Source organism: Pseudorasbora parva, chromosome 12, assembly GCF_024679245.1.
Source record: "Pseudorasbora parva isolate DD20220531a chromosome 12, ASM2467924v1, whole genome shotgun sequence".
NCBI classification, from domain to species: Eukaryota; Metazoa; Chordata; class Actinopteri; order Cypriniformes; family Gobionidae; genus Pseudorasbora; species Pseudorasbora parva.
The window spans coordinates 43974749-43999214 of NC_090183.1; the positions used below are offsets into that span (position 1 = coordinate 43974749).

Sequence of the window (24466 nt, forward strand, 5' to 3'; positions counted from 1 at the left end):
TGTGAATATAAATTCCAGGGGCCCGTTGGCAATGGTGGACACATGATGAAGATTAGCTGATGTGCCGGTCTCTCTCACGCATGTTTGCTTTAGTAATTAGGAGGAGGAAACAAGCCAAAGACCTCTAAGACCCCTAAAAAAATGTGCGCAGACACAGTTTCACACTTTTCAACACAATTTACAGATTTTGCTCTGAGCTTTCATCCTTTAAAGATGATCTTGGATGTGGTAGTGATGCTGTATAATAGCTGCTTTGTGTAAAGATATGTGCAGCGTTATGTAAAATATATCAGCAGCAGAGTAAGTTGAGAGAGTGGATATAACTTCAAATGCATAATTGCATTATTAGAAACTGTATGAGCAATTCTGATTAATCTACTTACACATAAAATACGGTACTGGTGTCTGTTACAGTTTAAAGGGGCGCAGTCAGAAACCCTGTATGCACTCACAAATAACCATATATAATGAAATGTAAATTGTTGAATATTTAGACTCATTTGAAAAGTTAATTATTTCATTCAGCAAGGATGCATTACATTGATCAAAAGGGGCTGTAAAGAATTTTTAATGGAATATAGCTGCAAGCAGTGATGACGGCCCCAGGCCTCTGCACCACCACCACCCGGTGGCTTTATGGCAACTGTGCATGACAGGCAATATGCATTAAACTGTGTAAATGTAAAAGGATTATGTCTTGATATGAGACTTCCTGTATCTCTTTCTGTCATTACTTTAATCACTAGCCATGGCAATACTGTTTTACATATCCAATATCCATTCTCAATTTAACATCTTCAATGTCTTGCGACCTGGAGATAAACCCAGAGCCTGATTAATAAAAATACCACATTCAAACTAAAATATCTGACTTCCTGTTAGTCTGAGCTTTTTTTTGTAAATAAGAAAGTTGTCCAGCTGGATGAGAATAATATATGTACAGAGTTTGGTGACCGTAGCTAGAAATAACCCCCCTTCCCCACTTTTGTCAAAAGGTGGTGCTACTGAGCACCCTCTCCATGCCTATTTTTAAGGCTTTCCTTATGTCTACTGGCCAACAACTCTGATGTGTGTGTTGAGTTTCATGGAATTGCAAAAAAGGCTTTAAAACACCCACAAATATAATTAAAGTTTGATGTGTTTGGCAACAGTATTTAAGATATCAAGAATCCTTTCGCAGGTGAAGGGGGGATTTTGAAATCCACTGCCGCTTCAATATACCTGTATATATTTATATCCTATAACTTCATAATCAAAACCTTAATTAATATTAATCTTCCTATATTACCTATATTATTATAATGATTTTAACAGATTTTGTTTTAGTTTCTTGTTTTCTAAAGTGTGTATTTGGTCTCTGAGGAGTGACTGAGGGTCTGGCCTAGAGATGTGTGATGTGTCACTAAACACTGGCAACAAGGTCGTGTGTTTGGGGTTACGAGTTTGAGGTATCACACACCCCTAACATGTCAGGAGTGCAGTAACAGCGTTTGCTCACTTAGCCCGGCTTCCAGATATGGAATATGGATTTGTCTTTCATTTAATTTATTATGTTTTATTCCTTTTATATTTCCTTTTACTGAAACACTAAAGACTCAAGATGAATATTGCCTGTACTATACTGTGTGTTCCTCTCACTAAAGGAAAGCACATGTTATCAGTATGTTTTGGTAAGAACTCGTTAGAACTGGAGCTTAATCAGCTCCAACCTTGGAGAGACTGTGTATCTGTGTATGTGCGCAATATTCTGTGTTACAGATCAGAATGGTGTACAATGGGCACCCTAAGCGATGGGTGGACTTGTTGTTCTGGGCAAGCTGGCGCCTGCTCCAGATCTGGAAGGTCACTACGGGCCTAATTCTGGGTGAAAGCATCAACAAGTGACACGTCAGTGGAAACGTGCATCAGATTAACTGACTCGAGTGGAAATTTACCATGACTGTGCATTGTCTCTGAGCCAATCAGAACCATCCACATTGCAGTAATGACGTGGATAAGACCTTGAAAACGGTATAACTGTTGGGACAATTGTATGTACGAGAGGGCGAGGCAACGAGACGGTGAGAGAGGGAGCGCGGCCTACGAACTCCTTGTGAGACTTGAAGCTGGCTTCTGCTTTTGAAACTGCAAACTATTCTTAAGTAAATTTTTATTTTATTTAATTGCAATCCTGACTCTGTCTTCATTTCTTCACTACTGGTCCTGGGTCATAAGCTGTTAACCCCTAACACAGGTCTATATTCGCCTTCTCTTGACATTTTCCTGAGGAAATTAGGAGGGTAATTTTAAAGCATTTTGAAAGGCACACACTTCCTACTGCCAGTTGGTGGCACTGACTTTGACTCACAACAATTGTCACACAGCTGAAGTTTCATCAAATTCAGTCAATGTTTAAAGAACTTATAACAAACTTTGTTTCCCTTTGTTCACCGTAAATTTGTTGCCTCACCACGGCAAAACAGTTTGCAATATCAAAAATCTGCTATCAATTTAGCATCCTCAATGTGTTGACTTCATGCTGATGGAGTTTGATGCCGTTTGGATGAGTGGCGTTAGCTCTCCTTAGAGGAGTATATCCAATTTCAGAGCATGCGTTTTTTTTAAACAACCCATAATAGATGGTTTCCTGTTGGGTCAAGCTTATGACTATGAGCACAAAAGTTGTTCAGTTTGAAGAGATCTATAAGTGTTTAAAGTTTGGTTTGTGTATGTGAAATGGGGTGTGCTACAGAGGCCCTTAAAAATGACCATATTAAAGGGTCTGCTGCAGAGCCCCCCGTCCTCCTCAATAAAAAAATTAAAAAGAATAGCATTTATTTGTAAAATAGAAATCTTTTGTAATATTCTAAATGTATTAACTGCCAAGTCATAGAAAACAAAGGTTTGCTAAAGTTATGCTTCATCATATACAGACATAAGCATCCATTGACTGACTGGTGTTACGAAGCTAATTAATTGTTTTTCAACTGACTCAGCTCTTTTCACAGCCTCAATACATGGATCTGGTGCATTTCTAAGTGCCAAACACTCATCAGATCTGTCTCTAGTGTGTCAGCTCTCTAAAGCTCTACATGGTTACATGCTGGGAGAGTTTTTCTTGTTAGTGTAAGTGTTAACAAGAGGGTAGAATCTGAACCAGGGCTGGACATAATCTGACAAGAATATTCTCCTTGATTAATCCTTTGTTCAAGGTGTGCGTGTGTGTGTGTGTGTGTGTGTGCGTGTGCGTGTGTGTTCTCAGCTCTGCATAAATAGGTGAAAGTTCATCCGTGTGAACTCCTGGTGAATGGTGTCTATGAGCGAGTCTGAGTCTGCGGTTCTCTCCGCTGTACCGTTTGCTTGAGAAGGGGCGCTGTGCTCTGGTGTGTAAGTAAATGAGTATGAACTCCTGTAGATCAGCCCGTCCAATCGGATCAGAGATAAGGGCACTGTGATTGGTTGTCTCATCCATCTCCACTCGCCACTCAATATGGAAACATCAGGAACGACACTCAGCAAAGACCTAGAGGACCTGAGATGGACAAAGTATCATATTTACAGTCATATTTAAAAATACATTATTTAGGTTTAATTTATTTCAGTTTTCAGTTTTGTCTATCTATCTATCTATCTATCTATCTATCTATCTATCTATCTATCTATCTATCTATCTATCTATCTATCTATCTATCTATCTATCTATCTATCTATCTATCTATCTATCTATCTAATCACACATTTATATGGTAAATAAATACCTATTAAGCTCACCAAAGTCTACGTTGAGACATTTTAGTGCACAGGGTAGTGGTTTCAGTACAAGACGTTATGATACAGTAAAAGATTTATATATATATATATATATATATATATATATATGCACAGAAAGTATATTTATATTTATTCAGTGCAATCACTGTCAAACTTTGACTGAAGTATTAAATGTTTTCCTCCTGTAACTTAAGATGAAGGAGGTTACACCTCACTGATTTGCAGTCATTTCAGTTGCAGATCACCCGCTGACCTTCCTGACACTTGACAACAGCTCTAAGAGCCTCCGTACAAGGACCTGAGAGAGACCATCATTCTACTCCAGCCTGCTGAGACAGGAATGCTGCACCACGGCATCCCTGGAGCCTTGGCAAGGTGCACACAACTGACTAAAATTATTGCACAGGTAAAAGTTTAATATGAGTAGGGTAGGGGGCTGGTTTGTCTTGCTATAACTTGCATACACCTGTGCTGTGTTATTTATTACATAGTGAGTAATTGCAATTTATAAAATATATAGTTAATGATTGGATGAGCCATGTTCAAAGCCACTTATATATACATATCTGCATGCCTGTATCTGCACAGCACTTTATTTCATTTCTACTGTGGCATGTTTCTAAAAGACACAATGAGCATTACAGTAGAAAACTTCGCAGGTTTATTCATATCTATATTCTGAGGGGTTTGTGCATATATAATTTGCCTGATTTATATATTAACTGTATTTGTTGATAATAAAGAGATGCTGATGAGCAGAAGTATTTCAGTAAGACAGTAATAACTAGTAATAAATAGCTGGTTAGCCAAAGACCTACACAATATGAAACACAATAAACACATTGTTGAGCACAGCGTCTTCTCAACATGATGCTCCAGTATCCGCTGCAGTGTTTGAGGTGGTTCAAGTTTTCCCTGGTGTCTGCGCGCACAATAAGTGGACAGCCAGTATGATAAGGTTTTGTCTTGACATCACAACAAAACGGCTTAGGACTCATAAAAAAAAAAAAAATATTTGTTTAATTGACTTAGAATCGAATCCTACTTCTGAGAGACAATTGGCCTCATTCATGAAACACGAGCAGAACGAAATTAAGTGTAAATCGTTCGTAAAGCCACTGATGTAAATTTTTGTAAAACATTTGAATGTTCTGTGATCTAATTTAGGGAAACTGATGACTACATTTTAATGCACTATATAGGGCATGCCTACCATAATAATATTTCAAGAGTTGATTTGCCACGCTCGTCACTGTCATTTTTTACCAGGCCGTCCAATCACAGTGGAGGACGGGCGGGACAAAAAATACACTGACCAATCATGCCACTCGTACACCAACCAAACAACAATAATAGAGAAATTAATACTGCTTTTTACTGCATTTCTCAATTCAGTAATATTGTGTATCATAGCTACCAAAGTATCTCAGCTGGAAAAACGCTGCCCGTACAAAGTGATTTCAAGCGCCACCAGCTGGCCGTTTTCAGAAGATTAGCTTGCTAAAACATGCTTTGGTAGACACACGATAATTTAATATTAAGTCATATAGCCAATTACTCTCTTTAGCATTTATGCAATATACTGGATCCAAACCTGAGAGATTTCCAGAAGAGTCCACAGCGTCCCTGGCCATGTCATTTGCAGTTGTAACTCATGGGCGGGGATTATGCTAATTAAGAATGAGCATGCAAGCGCTTCTTATTTTACACATGTTTGGAATTCATTAATATACACACGTTTAACTAACGAATCCGTGGTATACGAAGCGTTTGTGAATCTGGAGCAGTTTTCTTAAAGGTCTATTTTACGCGCAAATTACTCGAATTTGCTCATATTTATGAAAGTTTCATGAATGAGGCCCAATAACTATATATGCTGCACTTTTTTTTAGATTTAAAACTTTGTAGGATGTTTTATTCACTTAGAGCTATGTTACACACTACATAAAAAGGTACTTTTAAAGAATCCAAAATAGGAACACTTTAAATCAGTAGCTTGGCAGGCTATACTCTCAGAGTATCTACACCAAAAATGAGGGCATTTAAAGGTCCCGTTCTTCGCGTGTTTTCGAAGCTTTGATTGTGTTTACAGTGTGCAATATAACATGAGTTCATGTTTCGCGTGTAAAAAAAAACAGTATTTTTCACACAATTTACTTATCTGTACAGCGCTGTTCTCTCTGTCCTAAAAACGGCCTGATGATTTCCTTGTCCTATGAAGTTCCTCCTTCAGAAACACGTAACGATTTCTGATTGGGCCAGCGCTTCCCGTGTTGTGATTGGACAGCAGCTTAGCGCACTTTGTCCGGAAAGGTCCCGCCTCTTAGCATAACGGGGAGATGCAAGCGCTGAATGCGCGCTCTTCTCCACGTGGGAGAGCAACGAGACCACGCCCCCTATTTTGTGTGTTCTTGTGGGCGGAGCGTTCGTCAACAAACGGTTCTAGTGACGTCATTACAGCAGGAAGTGCAGGGCTGTAGTCCAAACCGGCCGTTCGCTGTAGGCTTTGAAAGGGAACTTCTGTTAAATAAAATATCTCTCTTGGCATTGAACTTTGAGCTTTATAGTTTTACAGGTATTATTTATGCTCTAACAGCAACATTACACACTAACTAAAGTTTGAAAGATGGAATCGCGAAGAACGGGACCTTTAATCCAGCTATTTAAGATGAATGCTAACCTGAACATGGTCTCTGCCTCCATGTCGCCGAACCAGACCTTTAAGTGTGGACTGAAGTTTTCTCCGTGAAGCTCCAACATGGCCACATGCCCCCCTCCATTTAGCTAAACCACAAAAACCATGAACACATGTTATGTTGTTTAGGTAACGTAGACTAACCATGTTCCGTACACTTTTAGCCATACACCGCGCGCCCGCGGCCACTCCTCCGTTGTTGAGAGCCAGACAAGCATGTTTGTGTGATTATTCCCTGGGTGAATACCCATTGGTCAGTCCACACTTTGATTGATGTCTTTTGGACCAATAGTATTTGAGAAAAGTGGGAAAAAGTACCTCCTCCGCAGGTGTACGGAAGATGATAAGCGTGAACAGTGTTCCGTACAGCTTTTAATGATGTTCCGTACAGAGCGCATTACTTTAGTACACAGCGAAAATTGACATTTATCTGATCAATTGTGAGCTGTTTGTTTATTTTAACTGTAGAAAACATAATTTAAATGAATAATAAAGGTGAATACCTTGTTAGGTTAAAATGTAAATTAATTTTGCAGGTTCAATAAGCGGACCGTGCATTGTTTCGTGATATTAATTATGGCATGTGAGTTAAGCATGAATCATGTGAAACATCGGGGAATAAGATTACCATACATTTCTAAAGACAAAGAAATGCAAACAATTTGCATTGATTTAAAAAATGTAACGATAAACCAATGTGTAAACTTCAAAACTCTGCCTGTCTCAGCATGAGTTGCGCCAAGCGGTCCTCGTCCGCAATTGACGTTTGAAAATTCCTATTTCAAAGCATTTATTCAACAAGAGGTCATATATTTACCAATGTGTGATAACATAATATTCATTTTATAAAGACTGTAATACTGGGAGAAGCATAAATTAAATCAAAATGTACATTTTCGCTGCTCTAGTTATCTCCCCACACGAGCTGCAGTCTGACGTGCAGCTTCCCCACCGTCCAATTTCAAGCGCAGTGGGCGCACCTAGCAAATTTACTGAAATCTCACGGGAACAAACGGCAGTGAGGTCTCTGGCTTGATCGGGTGTGAAAGAGGGAGAAATGATGAAGACACAGATATATAGTTTATGTATGACCAGTAAGTATTTACTCAGCGATCGGCCGTAAAAGTTCATTTGTACGGAACATCGTTGTGTACGGAACATGGTTAGTCTACGTTAGCATTGAATTTCGCATAAATTCATCCTTCAAATTGATTGGAAGTGCTTGATTTCTGACCTCTAGTCCATTGATCACAGGTACAGGGCTGATGGTGGTCGGGTGGCCGGCGAGACTCTCACTGAAGGTGTATTCAACCACCTCTGTTCCAATGATGGTCCAACAGGATCCGTCATTCAGTAACACCTTATTACTTTCCTTAGGACACGGAGAGGCCTACAAGTTTGGGATCACACGAGGGAAAGTAAATGCATTTTCATTGCGGGGTAAACTATTCTTTTAATGAAATGTAGTTAAATGTCATTGCCTGTTTTCACCTGGAACTGTATGATTTTTTCATTGGACAGGCAGAGGTACATGTGGTTGCTGTCTCTGAACTGGAAAGCACATTTATGAAGCTGAGACACGGGCTCATCCAAGTCTAGACATGCATGTTGCTTGTTCACCTTGCGTATTACCTTCAAAGAAAGAAAACCGCATAAAGTAACTTCACACAGCTGACCATTTCATCTTCTTTATTTTTCATCCCTTTAATAGTGCAACAGTGAGCCTCAAACTTTTCTCCTTCTTTATTCTGAATGTTTAATTCAGTTTAAAATAAATTAAGAAATTGAAATCCTATACCTATGGCTTGTACAGATGCATTTATGATAGGTCTCTCATGAGAAATTTAACATTCCTGCTGTTTAGATTTCATATAGTGATGTGGATTTTTTTTATGTTAATGTATCTTCTGCTCAACAATGATGAATCTGTTTCAACAAAATACAGTTAAAATATTACGATTTAAAATAACTTCGTTTTTTAAATAATTTAAAATCGAATTTATTTCTGTGATGCAAAGATGAATCTTTAGCATCATTACTCCAGTCTTCAGTGTCACATGATCCTTTTTATATACTGATTTTGTGCTCAATTATCTGTGCTCAGTTATTATGGATCTCATTATCTATTTCTTATTTTTATCAATGTTGAAAATATTTTTTGCTGTTTTTGTGGAAACTTTTAATCATTTTTGCCTAGATTATTTAATGAATATAAAGTTTCAGAATCGTTTGAAACAATATGAATGCCTACATTATTTTATATATATATATAATACAAATTACCCCAAACCTTTGAATGGTAGTGTATCCATTAAATATTATGCTGCACAACTGTTTAACATTGGTAATAATAATAATAAATAAATGTTTCTTGAGCAGCAAATCCTCATATCAGAATGATTTCTGAAGGATCATGTGACACTGAAAACTGGAGTAATTGCGCTTTGATCACAGGAATAAATTGCGCTTTGATCACAGGAATGAATACAATTTTATTTTTATTTTAAATTGTAATGGTATTTCACAATATTACTGTTTTTGCTGTATTTTTGATCAAATAAAAACAGCCATGGTGAGCATTTTGGCTTCTTTCAAAAACATAAAAAAATCATAATGTGTTCAAACTTTTTGACCGGTAGAGTGTGTGAGTGCACTCGGGGTACTCTGAATAATAAAGCTTCTTTATTTCCATTCCACAAAAGCTTCTTTAGAGTGGGAAAAGGTTCTTTAAAATAATGTGAAGAACATTTTAATCATCTAAAACTGTTCACTGAAAGGTTCTTTGGGGGAACCAAAAAAGGTTCCCCTATGGCATTGTTGCAACTTTTTTTAACCTTTATTTTTAAGAGTATAACTGTATAAAGTCCTCCATGTTCTCAGAAATTTGATATGAGCATTCCTAAAATAGCCTTCCAAAAAAAAAAAAGAGTTGTAATCGCCCTTCTTTCATGCACCACTGCACCTGGTCTCCCGCAGCACCTGTGCTGCACAATATGTGACTGTTCAAAACTGATCAAAATTCTGCTGCATGAGGGCTTCAGATACACTCTTGCAAACCAAAACAAACCAGTCAGCATTTTCAAACAACTAAAACAACATTGTGAAGGTCTATTCTGTTTGCTAGTCTGCTAAATGTGGTATTTAAACGTTGTCCTTGGCATTTTGATCAAGTGCTTTATCAGCAAACTGTGACGCAGGTTGGTAGAAGACCAGCTTCCAAAAAACACCACAGGGATGGAAATGTGTGCTTCACAGGCTTCAGAGACATGGGTGAACAAATATAGATTAAAAATACACAGAACATGCACATTCAATTCCACAAGGTTTTTAAAATAAAAAATGCATGGTTAAATGTTGGCTTTGATAGCATGCAGTGGAGCACCAATTATATTACAGTAAGATGTTGTGTTGTTTTTGAACACATTAAAATAATGAGTATTGTATAACTTAACACTGGCACAATGATTAAATATCCCATTCAAATTATCTAAAGCAAATTTTGCAGTTTAAGGTGTGTAATTTCTGAACCACCAAACAGAATTGTAAAATAAACTAAATTTTTATAGTTTCTGACCTTTTACAATACTTTTCTAGGTTTTTTCTAAGTGGTAGCTAGGCTTTTATACTTAAAGTACCACTGTTATGCTATTTTAAAAGCTTTTAATGCTGTTTTAGAGTCTCCTACAAAAGGTTTACATGCATCAAAGGTCAAAAAACATTTTAATTTTCTCATAATATACACTACACATCACTACATTTTTCAATGATTCTCAAACTCAACGGATAAATCAGTCTCTCCTTCTTTTCGAGAGCTGCTCTGCTCTGATTGGTCAGATAGGCCAGTCTGTTGTGATTGGTCTTCCACATGTCAGAAGCTAAACGGCCATTACCATAACTGAACTTCACCTCCGGAGACTTCCTAAAGCTCAGTGATTGCACACACACTGTAGGACATTAATGATGTTGTTGATTTGACCATATCAATACGAGTCTGATGAAGAAACATTGGAAGAACTAGTTATTCAACCCGAACCTCCATCACATAGACGAGTCGAGCAGGAGTTTCTCAGTGATACACTACTCATTTTGAGGTTCATTATGAGATGTTGCAGCTGTAATTCCTCACCATCAGCATTAACAAGTGAATGTCCATCTACAAACACGTGTGTATTTCTAATTTACATGCAGGAACTGTATCAATAACAGTGCATGTGTTAGCCGAGCACTAACGTCAATGACTGATGTGACATTAAAGTTAGTAAAACAAATCTTGCTCCATCCTTTATCTTTACTCAAAGAAGTAAGAACAACAGACAATCTGCATTAATAGTTTCAGTAAGACAGAAATAACTTGAGTTAGCCAATTAGCCGGAGACCTACACAATATAAAACGCAAAACTATGTATTTTGGACACCCGGTTGAAAATATATGCATCAATAATTATTATGATTCTGAGGAGCAAATTGAGTATTGACCCATATTTCAAGAGCAAGCGTTTTGCGATTCCCGCGTTAAAGGGCGGGTCAAGTTGTTCAACATACAACATAGGTGGGCATTAACTAATTAATGGGTAACTGATTGGGATTTGAATTCCTGACAACTGGATTAGGCGGTTCAGAGTCTATTCTTTCTTTTGGGAGACAATATCTCATCGATACATTGTGTACTTGTGAATGTATAACTTTGCAGAGCGAATAGGAGCACTTTAATATTCAGTAACTTTAATATTCAACTACATTGAATTTTTACCAAACTGGCTCAGAAGTGAATAACAACACTATTGCTGTCTGGCATCATTGATCATTATTTTGTGTATCGCTGTTTTGAAAAAATTGTGTGTAGTATAAAGTGCTACATAAATACAGATGACTTCACATGTAATTGAAAGAAAATCAGTTTTATACTTGCATACCATTGGTGGCAGCGCCACTCCTGAGTCCGTGCATACCAGTTGAACCACACAACCGTAACAGATGTAGCTGTCACACACGGTGTACTCCCTATGAACGGCGTGCATCTCCTCCACTATGAACAGAGTTGAAACAGAGGGAGTATTAGCGCTGTAGGGGGCGAGAGAGAAAATTAGACCTTACTCAGACCAGGATTTGGCCTTGGGTGCTGTACAGGGGTTAACCCAATTTATGCTACATTTATACCAGCTGCTGAACACATGTTGCTGAAATTTACAATCGAACCTTTTAGAATATCTATTCTTTGGGTGAAATGTCATATTCTGGAAAACTGATTTTACTCTCAAATGGGCCGATGCACTATAAGCGTAGGTGAGAGTTTATTTACACTGGATGTCCTGCATGGAGTTTTGAACAGTTGTTTCTAGACTTGTTCGGTTTCTTGAGTTTATTTAGCTACTGTGGTGAATAAGTCCCTACAACATACAGTGGGTCTGTGCATACGCATGGGTGAACCTGAGTGAATGGAAATACTTCCCCAAAAGGGGTTTCCCATGTCATTACAAGGTGTAGAATAAGTCAATATAATAATTATACTGTTATGTTGTATGTGCACCTTTTTCCTTTTAGAAATAGATTGTCTCTGTGCATAAATACATCCTTTGCATGAAATTACTAAATTAGTTCCAATGTTGTTAACCTTGTAAACATATCAATGATGTATCCTTCTTTGACCCATACAAATTTAGTTTGTAATTTTATGTATGATTTTTAAAATCATTAAATTGTTTGGAGTGTTAGAAACAAATGGCAAAAAAAATCTGATTTTTATTTTATATTATAATTTTATGTCCTATGTAGAAGACACCAGGACCAAGACCCATAAAGGCACTAAAGACGTTACAAAGCCCATCACACTACAGTGGCTCTACAATAATCGTATGAAGAGACGAAAATAGTTTTTGTTGCGCAAAAAATAACGAAATAAGGACTTATATAGTGATGGGCTGATTTCAAAACAAAGTTTTGAACGCTTATGAATCAGCTTATTGATTCATGATTCGGATTGCGTGTCAAACTGCCAAACTGCTGAAATCACATTATATTGGCGATCCGAATCATGAATCGATACCAGGCGGCAACCTCCCGCGATCTCTCTTGAAGCCAATACTGAAGTAATGTAAATTGCAATTCCTCAACTGGCCACTAGGGACAGGCTCCAAAAGAGAGCAGAATCTCATTGAGCCCCATGTAAAAAATTCTTTACAGCAGAAAAAAACATGTTTACAGCCTGGTACAAATTGTGGTTTTGGTCTATACGGCTAATTTTGACCTTCATGACAACTGTGAGGGGGGTGAATTGTTTTATAACTCATACATTTACATTATATAAAGCCTTAAATTTCTGCATAATTAAGGTACGTGGTCACTTTGAGTGACAGGTGGAAAGCTTTTTTCCACCGTCTATAGTCGTTGCGTCACCTAAGCTCCGCCCACATCCTGCCTCTTTGCCCATTTTCTGTTATCCGGGAGTGACACGAGATGACGCGCTAGCAAGATGGCATTGGCCGGCTCGTCTCTACTTTACGCTTCAGAACGGCTTATCGGAATCCTATGGGTGACGTCCCGAACACTGCGTCCATATTTTTTTACAGACTATGATCGATTCATTGATTCATAACATTCTAAACTTTGTTTTGAAATCAGCCCATCACTATATAAGTCATTATTTATTTAAAAAACAAATCGCACACAAAAACTATTTTCGTTGCTTCATAAAATGATTGTAGAGCCGCTGTAGTGAGATGGGCTTTGTAACGACGTCTTTAGTGCCTTTATGGGTCTTGAGAGAGGAAATGACATTGGTGTCAATGAAGGCCTTTCTGAGCCATTGGATTTCAACACTAATATCTTCATCTGTGTGTGAAGATGAATGGAGGTCTGACGGGTGTCAAATGACATTTGGGTAAGTAATTATTGAAAGAATCTTAATTTTTGGTTGAACTAACCCTTTAAGAAGAAAATGAAAACAAGACTTGGCTTGTATTCCAGAAAGTTAAAAACGACAATCATCGTTGACTACTGGTGCATTGATAGACAACCCACATATACACCTAAAAACATTTGATTCTTCTGCACTGAGTCCTTGGGCTGATACTCAATTCATGTAAAAAAGATGACTATTCAAATGACTGCAATTTCAGGGTTTAAACAGAGATGGCGACAAAGAGCTTGAACTTACGGACTGCATCTTTAAAAATGGCGAGTGCTGGTGTTTCGCGTGCGTTCGGCCAATTGCATGAAAGAGGGGAACAAGCACCACTTTAATTTACAGCCCACAGATTTATACTTAGCCTGTAACCAGACAGATAAATACCCCTTAATTAAAAAAAAAAAACTTATACCTACACGTATACACTTTATAATTACACTATACGCTTATACTACTACGCTGTAAATTAGTTTTACTTATGCAGTACTTTCCGGCCTGTAAACTAAAGCGTTACCAAGAGTTCCTAGAACCCAAATCGTTCCTATGGTGCCAACACAGCAAAATCCGGGTACTTCCACAAATAGTTCTAGGAACTATAGCCCCGTTTCCACCAAAATTACCCGGAACAATTTGTACCAGGAACTTTTTTGCAGGAACTTTTCTTCCCCCCAGACCTGCAGCTGTCTGCGTTTCCAGCGCGATCTAAAGTTCCGAGAAGATTAGGCAAATTAGTCCAGTGATAGGACTGCGCGCGACTGTTCCTCCAAGTCAGTGAAGGACATGTCTTACTGCAGTAATCATTTTTGTGTGTACCGATTGAAAGATGGACTATTTACATGAGACATGAGACGTTATCTAAACCGATCTGGTGTTTACATGTGATGACTTTCAATCGCAATCATTTTGTCACATAAGCAGTTTGTCTGCCTCATCAAAAATGTCAACGCTGTTTTCTCCAGCAGCTGGAGTGTGTTTACTGTAGCCATAGCAACTCTTAACGGCCACCAGGACTAATACAGTATTATTTATAGCTATTTATTTGTTGTAAAGTGTAATAATCATCTCAGAAAAAAAATGTTCTGTCAGGCGCAGTTAAAGTAAAAACTGCCTGGGGCAATACGCTGTGTCATTATTCCAACATTATCTTCATAACTTACGAAATAAAAAGTTTACCCCAACGAAAAATTAACTTTCCTCTTTTGTCAACATGAGCGCAGCGCGCGCTGTCACGTCATGTAAGAACGCACACTTAAAAGTAATCGGTCAGGTCGTTTACATGGTGAAAAAAAATTAATAACGAGTATGGAAGAGATTCAAGCTGTGCTGCTTTTGCTGGTTATGTATAGGTTTACTAAGAGGTAATTAACAACGACAGAAAAGAGCACTAATAGGCAGATTCAGCAGCATGCAGCATATTCAGAAAGCTTGTAAAGCTAGATTTAAAATGACAACGTATATTATTATCAGCTATTACGGACATTGCACGTGAGACGGCTGAGACGAACGTGGCGCGCGCCATCAGACAGAGAGCAAGACTGATATTTACTGAACGAGACTGAACCTCGCAAGACTTTTAAAAATGCCCGTTGAAATAAAATGCTGCGTGAGCTAAACCAATCAGCATGTTCAGCGCCCAAGTCCCGCCCTCGAAAGTTCCTGAACTTTGAAAAAGTACTACCTCGCGAGCAGGGCCGTTTGGAGGGGGAAATATTTACCCGGAACTTCATTTTGACCCTGGTTCCTGCGGTCTAAACACACGAAGTACCACCCAAAGTTCCTGGTTCCTGGGTAAAGTTCCTGCGGTGGAAACGGGGCTATAGAGTAGGTTCCTCCGGTACGCAAGCCCCTATTATTTAACGCCCAATATAAGAAACCAGACGCGCTGCTCTTGGTAGATTGTGTTGGTCATTATGGAAATGATCTGGCTGCGTCTGTGTTCTTTCAGTAGATTACGCACAGAAATATTCTCTCCCATCTGTGCTTTAATGGGATTGCACTCGCATGCTAATTTCCACTGTTTAGAAAATCTGGCTCTTACAGTTTTATTTAGTTATACGTATGAAGGACTGCGATAAAAGTGAGTAGAGAAAAAAGGAGAAAAAGCATTGCATCTCAAACCTAAAGTGACAGTAAATGCCGTCCATTGTCTCGCACTGGCGACAAAAGACCCGTCTTCCACCGCCAGGTAACGCGTACTGACCGTCTGTGACCGCAAGCGGTTAAACAATGACACTTTTGAGCCTGAGGAAATACACACTGAAGAAACAAACACACTTTTTAGAAAGTTGCAGATTTTTTTACAAAAACTAAAACTATGAGAAAACAAAAGAAACACAATAATATTTATACACTCACTGACATGTATTCATACACATTCAGACAGCAAACATAAATGACTGATATACTTTGACTAATGCCCGTCTGTTCTCTTTCTACAACTTTGTCTCATTGTCCGTCTCTCCCACAAGACAGTGAGGAATTCGACGTCACTTGACTGCTGCTCTGATGTCAAGCGCCTCTTTCTTCCCCGCAGAACCTCCCTGTGGATCCAATAGTCAATGTCAACAGCAGATGCCCTCTTAGTGTGTGCTTTAGGATCATAAGGTTAGAGGTCAAATGTCTGACTTCTGTGGCAATGGCTGCTGGGTGACACTATTTAGTGGCTTGACCCCAAAAAGACACTGCAACACACACTTTGGTTTGGTTTCTACACCGGTTTACACTTTTACACAGCGACCCTTAGTCAGGGTAGATGTCATATTTTATTTGATTTTGAACAGTCCATGCAATACTGTTTAGCTTACAAAAAAATAAATACTAAAAACATTAAAAAAAAACATGAGAAATTGTAGGTTGAATTAGTCATGAACTATAACCTAAAAGGATTAGTTCACTAAAAAATGAACATTTCCTGATAATTTACTCACATCCATGCCATCCAAGATGTTTTATGTCTTTCTTTCTTCAGTGGAAAATAAAATAAAAACATTTCACGTTTTTTTTCTCCACTTCAAACTTTAAAACAATGCAGTCCAAATCAATGCAGTTTCAAAGGAAGGGCTTCAGAGGCTCTGCATGATCCCAGATGAGGAATAGGGTCTTATCTAGACAAATAATCATTTAAAAAACTTTTTGGGGAATTTATATACTTTTTAACCTAAATTGCTCATCTTGGCTGCTCTATGGCATGCCGCGGATTACGTAATCACATCGGAAAGGTCACGCTAGTCGTGTTAAGTACCGCCCCTGTCTTTACAAAGCGCTCCTGCGAAGACCAATACAAACATCTTTTAGCAAAAAAAGGTAAAACAATGATGTCGGATGATTTTAAAGTTGGAGATGGAGTTTTTTTGTAATGGGGATTTGTATTAGTCTTCGCACATTTGCTTGAGGCGGTACTTCCACCTACGGCTAACATGATGTTTCCGACGTGATTGCGCAATCCGTGGCACGTCGGAGAACAAGATGAGCAATTTAGGTTAAAAAGTATATAAATGTTTTTTTTCTTGAAAATGGCAGATGGTTTGGCTAGATAAGACTCTGTTCCTCGTCTGGGATTGTGCAGAGCCTCTGAAGCTCTTCCATTGAAACTGCATTGATTTGGACCTTCAACATTTTAGTTGCCATTGAGGTCCATTATGTGGAGAAAAACTTAATTTCTTTTTGACTGAAGACAAAAGGACATGAACACCTTTGATGAGATGGGGGTGAGTAAAATAACCGGAAATTTAATTTTTAAAGTGAACTAATCCTTTAAAATAGAATTTTGGACCGAATGTGAATCGTTAAACTAAATATAGATTTTCAGAATTGCACACAAATACACACATGCACAGACTCACGGTCAGCATTCTTCATGGACTGTCTTTTCTGCGAGGGTTTGGAGATGACTTTAATGAGTCTGCTGTTAAACGTGCCGATTTCTTGCCCTCCGCTGTGAAACAGGTGTAGCAGCAGGCGAAAGTGCTTTCGTTTGTCTGTGTCCGAGATATACAAGGTTTTAGCGCAGGCAAACATCTGAAAGAAAGAATGAAATACACACTAATTAGTTAGTTGTTAACATTTACAAAAGTTCAAAAGCTTGTGTAAACGCAGCACGTTTGAGCTTCAGCAAGAACCAATGAGATTTGTTCCTGTGCATTGAGAAGGTTCGGTTGTTCACTGATCAATATTTATATGTGAATAAAACACTAAATTCAATCTGATCATCAGATTGAGTCTCTTCATAAAATTTGGACTAAAACGCTCAATTCATGTGGATTAGTTTTACAATCTCTTTATGAACTTTATGATGTGTCAAAGTGGTAGTTGAGTAGCTGTCTATAGAGGGACAGAACGCTCTCAGATTTCATTAAAAACAGATCTTATTGGTTTGGAACAACATACATTTTTGGGGTGAGCTAACCCTTTAATATCATTGCTTTCTTTATATTAAAGAGATCTTGTTTGTGATTATTATTTCCTGTGGAAAATAATAAAGCAGCTAAAAGATCAAGCCCATATTCTTTGTTCATCCAACTGCCCTGCTTACATAAACCTAGTTGTAATCCAGGTAGAATAAACATAAGATCCCATCTCCAAATCTCTCTGTACACACAGCATTCATGTTCTCTCATAAGCCTGACAGACTCTCTCCTCTTTGATCGCTGTGCTTTGGCAATGTCTCACCCTCTTGTCTGTCTGCTCCTCAAAGCTCAGCTTGAAACTGTCTGTCCGTGGATCAGTGGAGCTGTCCAGACCCATGTAACCGAAAAGCCGACAACTGGACTCACCTAGACCTGATGCTTTGTGAATATAAATGGGAAAATTAGATTGAATTACAATGGGAATAATGTAGATGTGGCTCACAAGCCACTGACCTTTAAGCTGCTCCTGTCTGAGTTTCCATCCATGTCCAGTGAGATACACACAAGGAGGGGGACAGAAAAACCTAACGAGACATGGAGAAAGAGTTGTGCAACAGTTACTCGGTGAATGATGTTCCTGTGAGTGATAAAATAATCTGGTGGAAATATGGCTAAAACAACCATTTGGAACTGGGTAGATGGTTTCTAGCTAGGCATAATCTGGTACAAGCTGGTTGGTACCACCTTGAACAAACTGGCTTCCATGATCCAAAATAACATTAGATGATATGATGTGATTTGCCCAGAAAATATTTGTTTTAGACATTTTGTCATCATCTTAAACCTCTTAAAAGTCACTCTCTCTCTCTCTCTCTCTCTCTCTCTCTCTCTCTCTCTCTCTCTCTCTCTCTCTCTCTCTCTCTCTCTCTCTCTCTCTCTCTCTCTCTCTCTCTCTCTCTCTCTCTCTCTCTCTCTCTCTCTCTCTCTCTCATTTCACTTTTGAAAATGTAAATGCACAAATGTAAAACATTTTTACCTTTTCTCATTCCCATAAGACTTCTGAGCAACTTTGGCATGCAAGATGATCACTGATTGGTCAGGTCTGAATTGAAGGTATTGCCTCACTGAATCTCTGGTTACTTTTTGCAACAAGGGGAAATGTTGGTCCTCCCTAGTGATGCACAAACAAAAAACAAAAAATGTAAACTGGTAAAAGAGTGGTCAATCAAAACGCATCATCTCTAAAGTAAACCATCTGCATTTCACAAAGATCCTATCATAGAATAGTTCTTTATATTGTGACACAATTTAAATGTTGATATTAATGTAGAAAGTAGGGGCATTACCAAAGGTTAATACAAATATGAAAAATGTTGGTAGACAGTTGACGGCACCCAACATTAAACATCAACTGTTTGATTACAAGCATTCTTCAAAATATCTTATTTTGTGTTCAACAGAAAAAAAAAAAACTCATACCGGTTTGGAATGACTTGAGTGAATGTGACACTTTCCCACCCTTTTTAAATAAATAACTGTTTTATAGTGCTAGAATACTTTATACACAGATTTGTGAACCTGGACCACAAAACCAGTCATATGGGTAATTTTTTTTTTTTTTTAGATTTATACATTATCTGAAAGCTGAGGAATAAGCTTTCCATTGATGTATGGTTTGTTAGGATAGGATAATATTTTGCAGAGATACAACTATTTGAAAAACTGGAATCTGAAGGTGCAAGAAAATCTAAATAATGAAAGAATTGCCTTTAAAGTTGTCCAAATTAAGTTCTTAGCAATGCATACTTCTACTAATAATATTATATGTATATATTTATGGTATGAAATTCACAAAATGTCTTCATGGAACATGATTTTTACTGAATATACTACTGATTTTGTCATAAAAGAAAAATCTATAATTTTGACCTATACAATGTATTTTTGGTTATTACCACGAACATACATCAAAGAATCATGGGATTGGTATGAGATGAGGGTTGAAAGGTTTTTCATTTTCCAGGTGGACTATTAAGCCCTTTGCTCTCCATGGGCATTTCTAATGAAAGATGATGAGTCCCACAGGACTGAGATATTATTAACTTTGACTAATTGTTTTATATGATTTATTTGCAGCTATTTGTTTCTCAATTCGAAATGGTTGTATTAAATTCATATTATTGGTAATCTGTTGCTCTAGTTGTTTAACAGTGTATACTTTTCTGTGAAACCCAATGATATAAATGTGATATTTCCCAGCAGAATTAAATTGAAATCTCACAATTCCCCACAGGCTTAAGAAGTTTCAGTCTGCCTGGGTTTTTATTCAAGGCATTCCCAGGAGGATTCGGGGGTCAAAGCCAATGATGTTATTTTCTACTTTGAGCACATTAGGAGGATATGGGGTCAAATTTGATCCCAGTGTTTGGCTTTTTTTTTTTACTGCACACTATTGACATTTTTAAATTCTGCATTTGACACTAAGTTTCATGCTATACTTCATCTTCCAACTTCTTTATCACCATACTTAAAGGGATAGTTCACCCCCACGTTGTTCCAAACTTGTATAACTTTCCTTTTTCTGTTGAACATAAAGAAAGATATTTTTAATTGTAAAGGAGTAAACTTCCATAGTAAAGGGGAAAAAAAACAACAACTATGCAAATCAATGGGAACCAGAAATTCACACAGGTTTGGAACAACTTGAGGGTGAGTTTTTGGGGGTAAACTTACAACACACTTTCCCTTCATGAACTCTAATATCTTAAAACGTTATTTGTCTACTACCTTAATACAGACACTATTAATACGTCATAGAAAGCCTATAAAAAAAGCATCACTGTAAATGAAAATCAGACTGATAAAGTCAGCTCTGTGTTCACTAAGGGCACTTCAGGAGCTCCTGCATCAGTCGTGGACTAACTTAAAGCAGAACCGCAAGGAATTTCTGAAGGCTCACTAAAAGAAAGCGTTAATGTTTTCTCTCCTGCAACCCCCCAAAATAAATCCTGCATGCTCTTCCCATTTCGGACGGGGGTGGGATCTACATTTTAAACGTGCTGTGTAGATTTAATACCTGGCCAATGTCCTGACTGTTCACTCTATCCCTGAATAATCGCCTGGAGAGGTTATTACTCACCTTGAGGAACTGTTTGACTCTTTTAATAGGCTTCCTGAAACACTTCAGCGTCGTATTTTTTGGATACCGTCCCCACAGGAGAGTGTGTACCGGTGTCATTACCTGAGGTGAGTGAAGCAGGCTTCTGATGTGTACAGGTGAGAGGCTTCCGTAGAGTCCACAATGGTCAATCCTGGAGAATTCACAGGAAAATATAGTTTATTGTGTTTAATGGTTTTATTGAGTTGTACATGGAGTTTGGACATGACTGGAGAGTGACCTTCTAAATATATATATTATTTTGGAACAAATGTTTTAAATGTCAGTTGTGAAATGGTTAAACATATTAAATGTGAGTAACATGGTAGGCTACTTAACCGAGCAATATTTTCGCGCTATTTTTTTTTTAAACGATGCCATTAGGCAACAGTCTCCTGTAATTTTCCCAGAGGAAAAAACATATTTTTTAATTCATTAATTAAATAATAATAATAGTAATAAAAAATGCTGCATTTTAAATATATCAATGTTTTTATATATAATATAAAATGCAGTCGATCTCAAATTAATAATTTTCTTAATCAAGTTTTGAGAATGAAGATATAGGCTACTTGTGAAAATAAATAATGTCTGTCGCGATATTTAATATAAAAAAAAACATGATTTATTTAATAAATGTCTATGTGTGTTCTTAAATATTATGTGACCCATTTGTAAGATAATAACTGTTATGGTCGACTCGCATGTCCTGCTACTTAAGTTAAATTACCCGCGAAAAGTGCATTTGTTTACAATAGGCTACTACACATAATATTCATACTATTTCTGCATTAGTATGCTGTTTGTGTACAGTATGTAATTGTTCTGTATCCATTAAATATAACAGTGTGCAGTATACAGCCAAAACATGTGGATACTGTCTCCCATAATGCATTGCTCTCAAGTTGAATATAAATTGCAACATTTATTTAATTATTGATGGTTGATTGATTGATGGATGGCCTGAATAGTTGAATTAAATATGCAACATCATGATATATGACAAGGTTACATGACTAATGTTTGAAACTTTTATTCTTGCATATTTTATATAACTAACTGTGACAGTAGTAGTACACTACTCCATTCTGAACACAGCCAAGAGCTGAACAAATCTAAATATAGATCAGTAACAGAGTGGCTGTGTCTTAAAACCCAGTGAGCTGTGAATCTTAACGGCCATTTCCAAAATGCCATCTAAGTTGGCAGCTTCCTAGGTTTTGGGACACACCAGTGTTACATGCTTTAGGTGCACAGTGGTTGGCTGGAGGCGAAACTATTAGTAGCAAAGCGTCACATCTGCTTTCAATCCTACTTTAACAAGAAGCTGCTGTTAGTTAATATGACTGTGCTCTGAAGCTGTCAGTCAGTCCGCTTAGAAAGAAACCACGCTTGCCATTTTCCTCCGTTCGCCCTCCTTCTCTAATACTGCTGTCTTCTCTCTCACTACCTCACACTGGGTTTTTCTTTGGTCTGTCTGAGAGAAATGTTTACATTGCAAGGCTTTAACCCATGGAGATCCCTTTGGGCAAGAGCTAGGATCTGGGGAGCTCAAACAGTCTTCTAAAATATACTCAGCACATTGGAAAAAATATGCTGTCACTCTTCTTTTTTTACTGCCTGTCACCTTTTCTCGCTCCTCTATGTTACTCTGGCACACTGTCAATCTCTGGACATTTTTTTTCTACTAAATTGAAATTTTTACCCCTGAGTCAAAACTTATACTTTGATTAAAGAATATATTAGTACCACTGGTACCAAGATTAAGATTTAAGATTAAGAAAATTTCCCCCCACCATTTCTCATGAATGTATAGGCCTATTAATTATAAACAATATGTTATTTAAACTGTAAAGCTGTAAATGCAGTATTTGTTGTACTGCCTTTATACTGATATGTGATTTATGCTGAAAATCAATATTTCTATTTATATGAATATTTTCTCATCTATATATATATATATATATACACGCACACACACACACACACACACACACACACACACACACACACACACACACACACACACACACACACACACACACACACACACACAAACTTTTATGTTAGGTTTGATTAATCGCATTAATTAGTGCTGTCAAATTGATTAATCACAATTTATCACATATTTTGAATATATACATATTCACAAACATTTATAGATGTGGTTAATTGTGATTAATCAATTTGACACGACTCATTTTAATGCATAGTTGTCTGTTATATTTTTTATTGTTAATCAATAAATACAAATATTATATAATAAATATTGTATAATATAAATACAAATCAAATTTAGGAATTCAATTCGCTTAAAAGAATGCCAATCATTTTTAACATGCATGTTTCTCTTTTATTATTTGTATACATTTTTAATCAATAAAAACAAATATAAATATTATCTCATATCAATAAAATATAAATTAATGTATTTTGCTTAAAACAATGCCCACCATTATTAACACATTTCTTAATACTGACCTGTCTCTCTGTCTCCTTTCCTTTGGTCCTGCATGACGCTCAGGTGAACATCAGCCGCTCTGAAATCTTCATAAAGTCCTGTACAGAGTCAGACACGCCACTGCTGGTCATGCTACCTGGTTTTACTTTATTCTCTCCTTTCACAATGTGACGACAGTATAACTGTCAGAGCCCGTTTGTAAGAAGACTTCTCCATCTCCAATTCCAATAACTGCGTTATCAGCCTCATAGGGTATTTGTAAATCTATATGCATGTTTGCTTTAAGAGATAGTCACCTGTGCTCAGGTGCTGGATTCTCACGCCCTCCTCCACGTGGCGAGCAGTTACTGATACACAAGTCAACATCGAATGAGGCGTGAAGTCCAAAAAGATATATGTGGGTGACATTTACTGCCAATTTTATGTTGTGAAGAGAAAACATGGACACCAGACCATCTGGTTTTTAAGTTACTACCAACCAACAAGCAAACAGGAATCATAGTTGAAGAGGATAAGTGATTTTACACAACTTGGTAGTCACATGGAATTTGCATTATTTCCAGATGCATGAACTAAAATTGGAAATATGTGGGGTATGTGTTCATTAAATCAGCAAATGCTTTACAAGGGCCTGCATGTTCTTCAAAGCCGGTTTAATGGAAATGATTGGAAAGTCAAAAAACAGCTCCTCTTTATATGTCTGCTATAGATGTTGCGCATAATGTAGAGTCATGGGCTGCCATCCAAAACCCAGTAATGGTGCTATATTCTCTGTAAACATGAAATAACCACTTTAATCTTCTGAATTTATTGGCTGTCTGCCAGTATGATGTGTGTGGCTGACCATACAGTGCTGAAATAATCAAAACTGAGTTAAGGGCCTCCGCAGCTCGTACGCACACACTCAAAGCCTAATATACACATATGGCACATAAGGCTTCTTTGTATTAGCACACAGGGGACTGAAGTCTACCTGGATGCCACTGGAAACGACAGAGACTTTATCAAGGCTTAGAGAAACCACAAACCAGCACTGGTCATAGAGGTCGCTCCAAAGAAATTTAGGGTAGTTTGTAGGGATGCATCATGCATGTGCAATATCTTTTCCTGTCTTTGTCTTTAAATTTGAAAGGGGCGAATTCACCCTAAAAGA

The 24466-nt window shown here is 37.6% G+C and overlaps 2 protein-coding genes across 4 annotated transcripts in view; one reads left to right on the forward strand and one right to left on the reverse strand.

Annotated features, from left to right (window-relative positions):
* Window positions 1–2820: 2820 nt before the first annotated feature.
* On the reverse strand, window positions 2821–23455 carry rbpjl (recombination signal binding protein for immunoglobulin kappa J region-like). Its single transcript, XM_067460441.1, has 12 exons — window positions 23334–23455; window positions 20937–21006; window positions 18732–18866; window positions 18209–18279; window positions 18018–18133; window positions 17192–17366; window positions 15468–15605; window positions 11359–11471; window positions 7937–8077; window positions 7680–7835; window positions 6431–6534; window positions 2821–3511 (listed from the first exon to the last, which is right to left on the reverse strand). The coding sequence occupies exons 1-12, from the start codon at window positions 23365–23367 to the stop codon at window positions 3238–3240; spliced, it is 1527 nt and encodes a 508-aa protein (XP_067316542.1). The 5' UTR covers window positions 23368–23455; the 3' UTR covers window positions 2821–3237.
* The window catches only part of matn4 (matrilin 4), a 37788-nt gene continuing 34060 nt past the window's right edge, over window positions 20739–24466 (forward strand). For all 3 annotated transcript variants that reach the window (XM_067460440.1, XM_067460438.1, XM_067460439.1), the window contains exon 1: window positions 20739–20941. The gene's annotated coding sequence lies outside the window, so the exon portion shown is untranslated. The remainder of the gene's footprint in view (window positions 20942–24466) is intronic.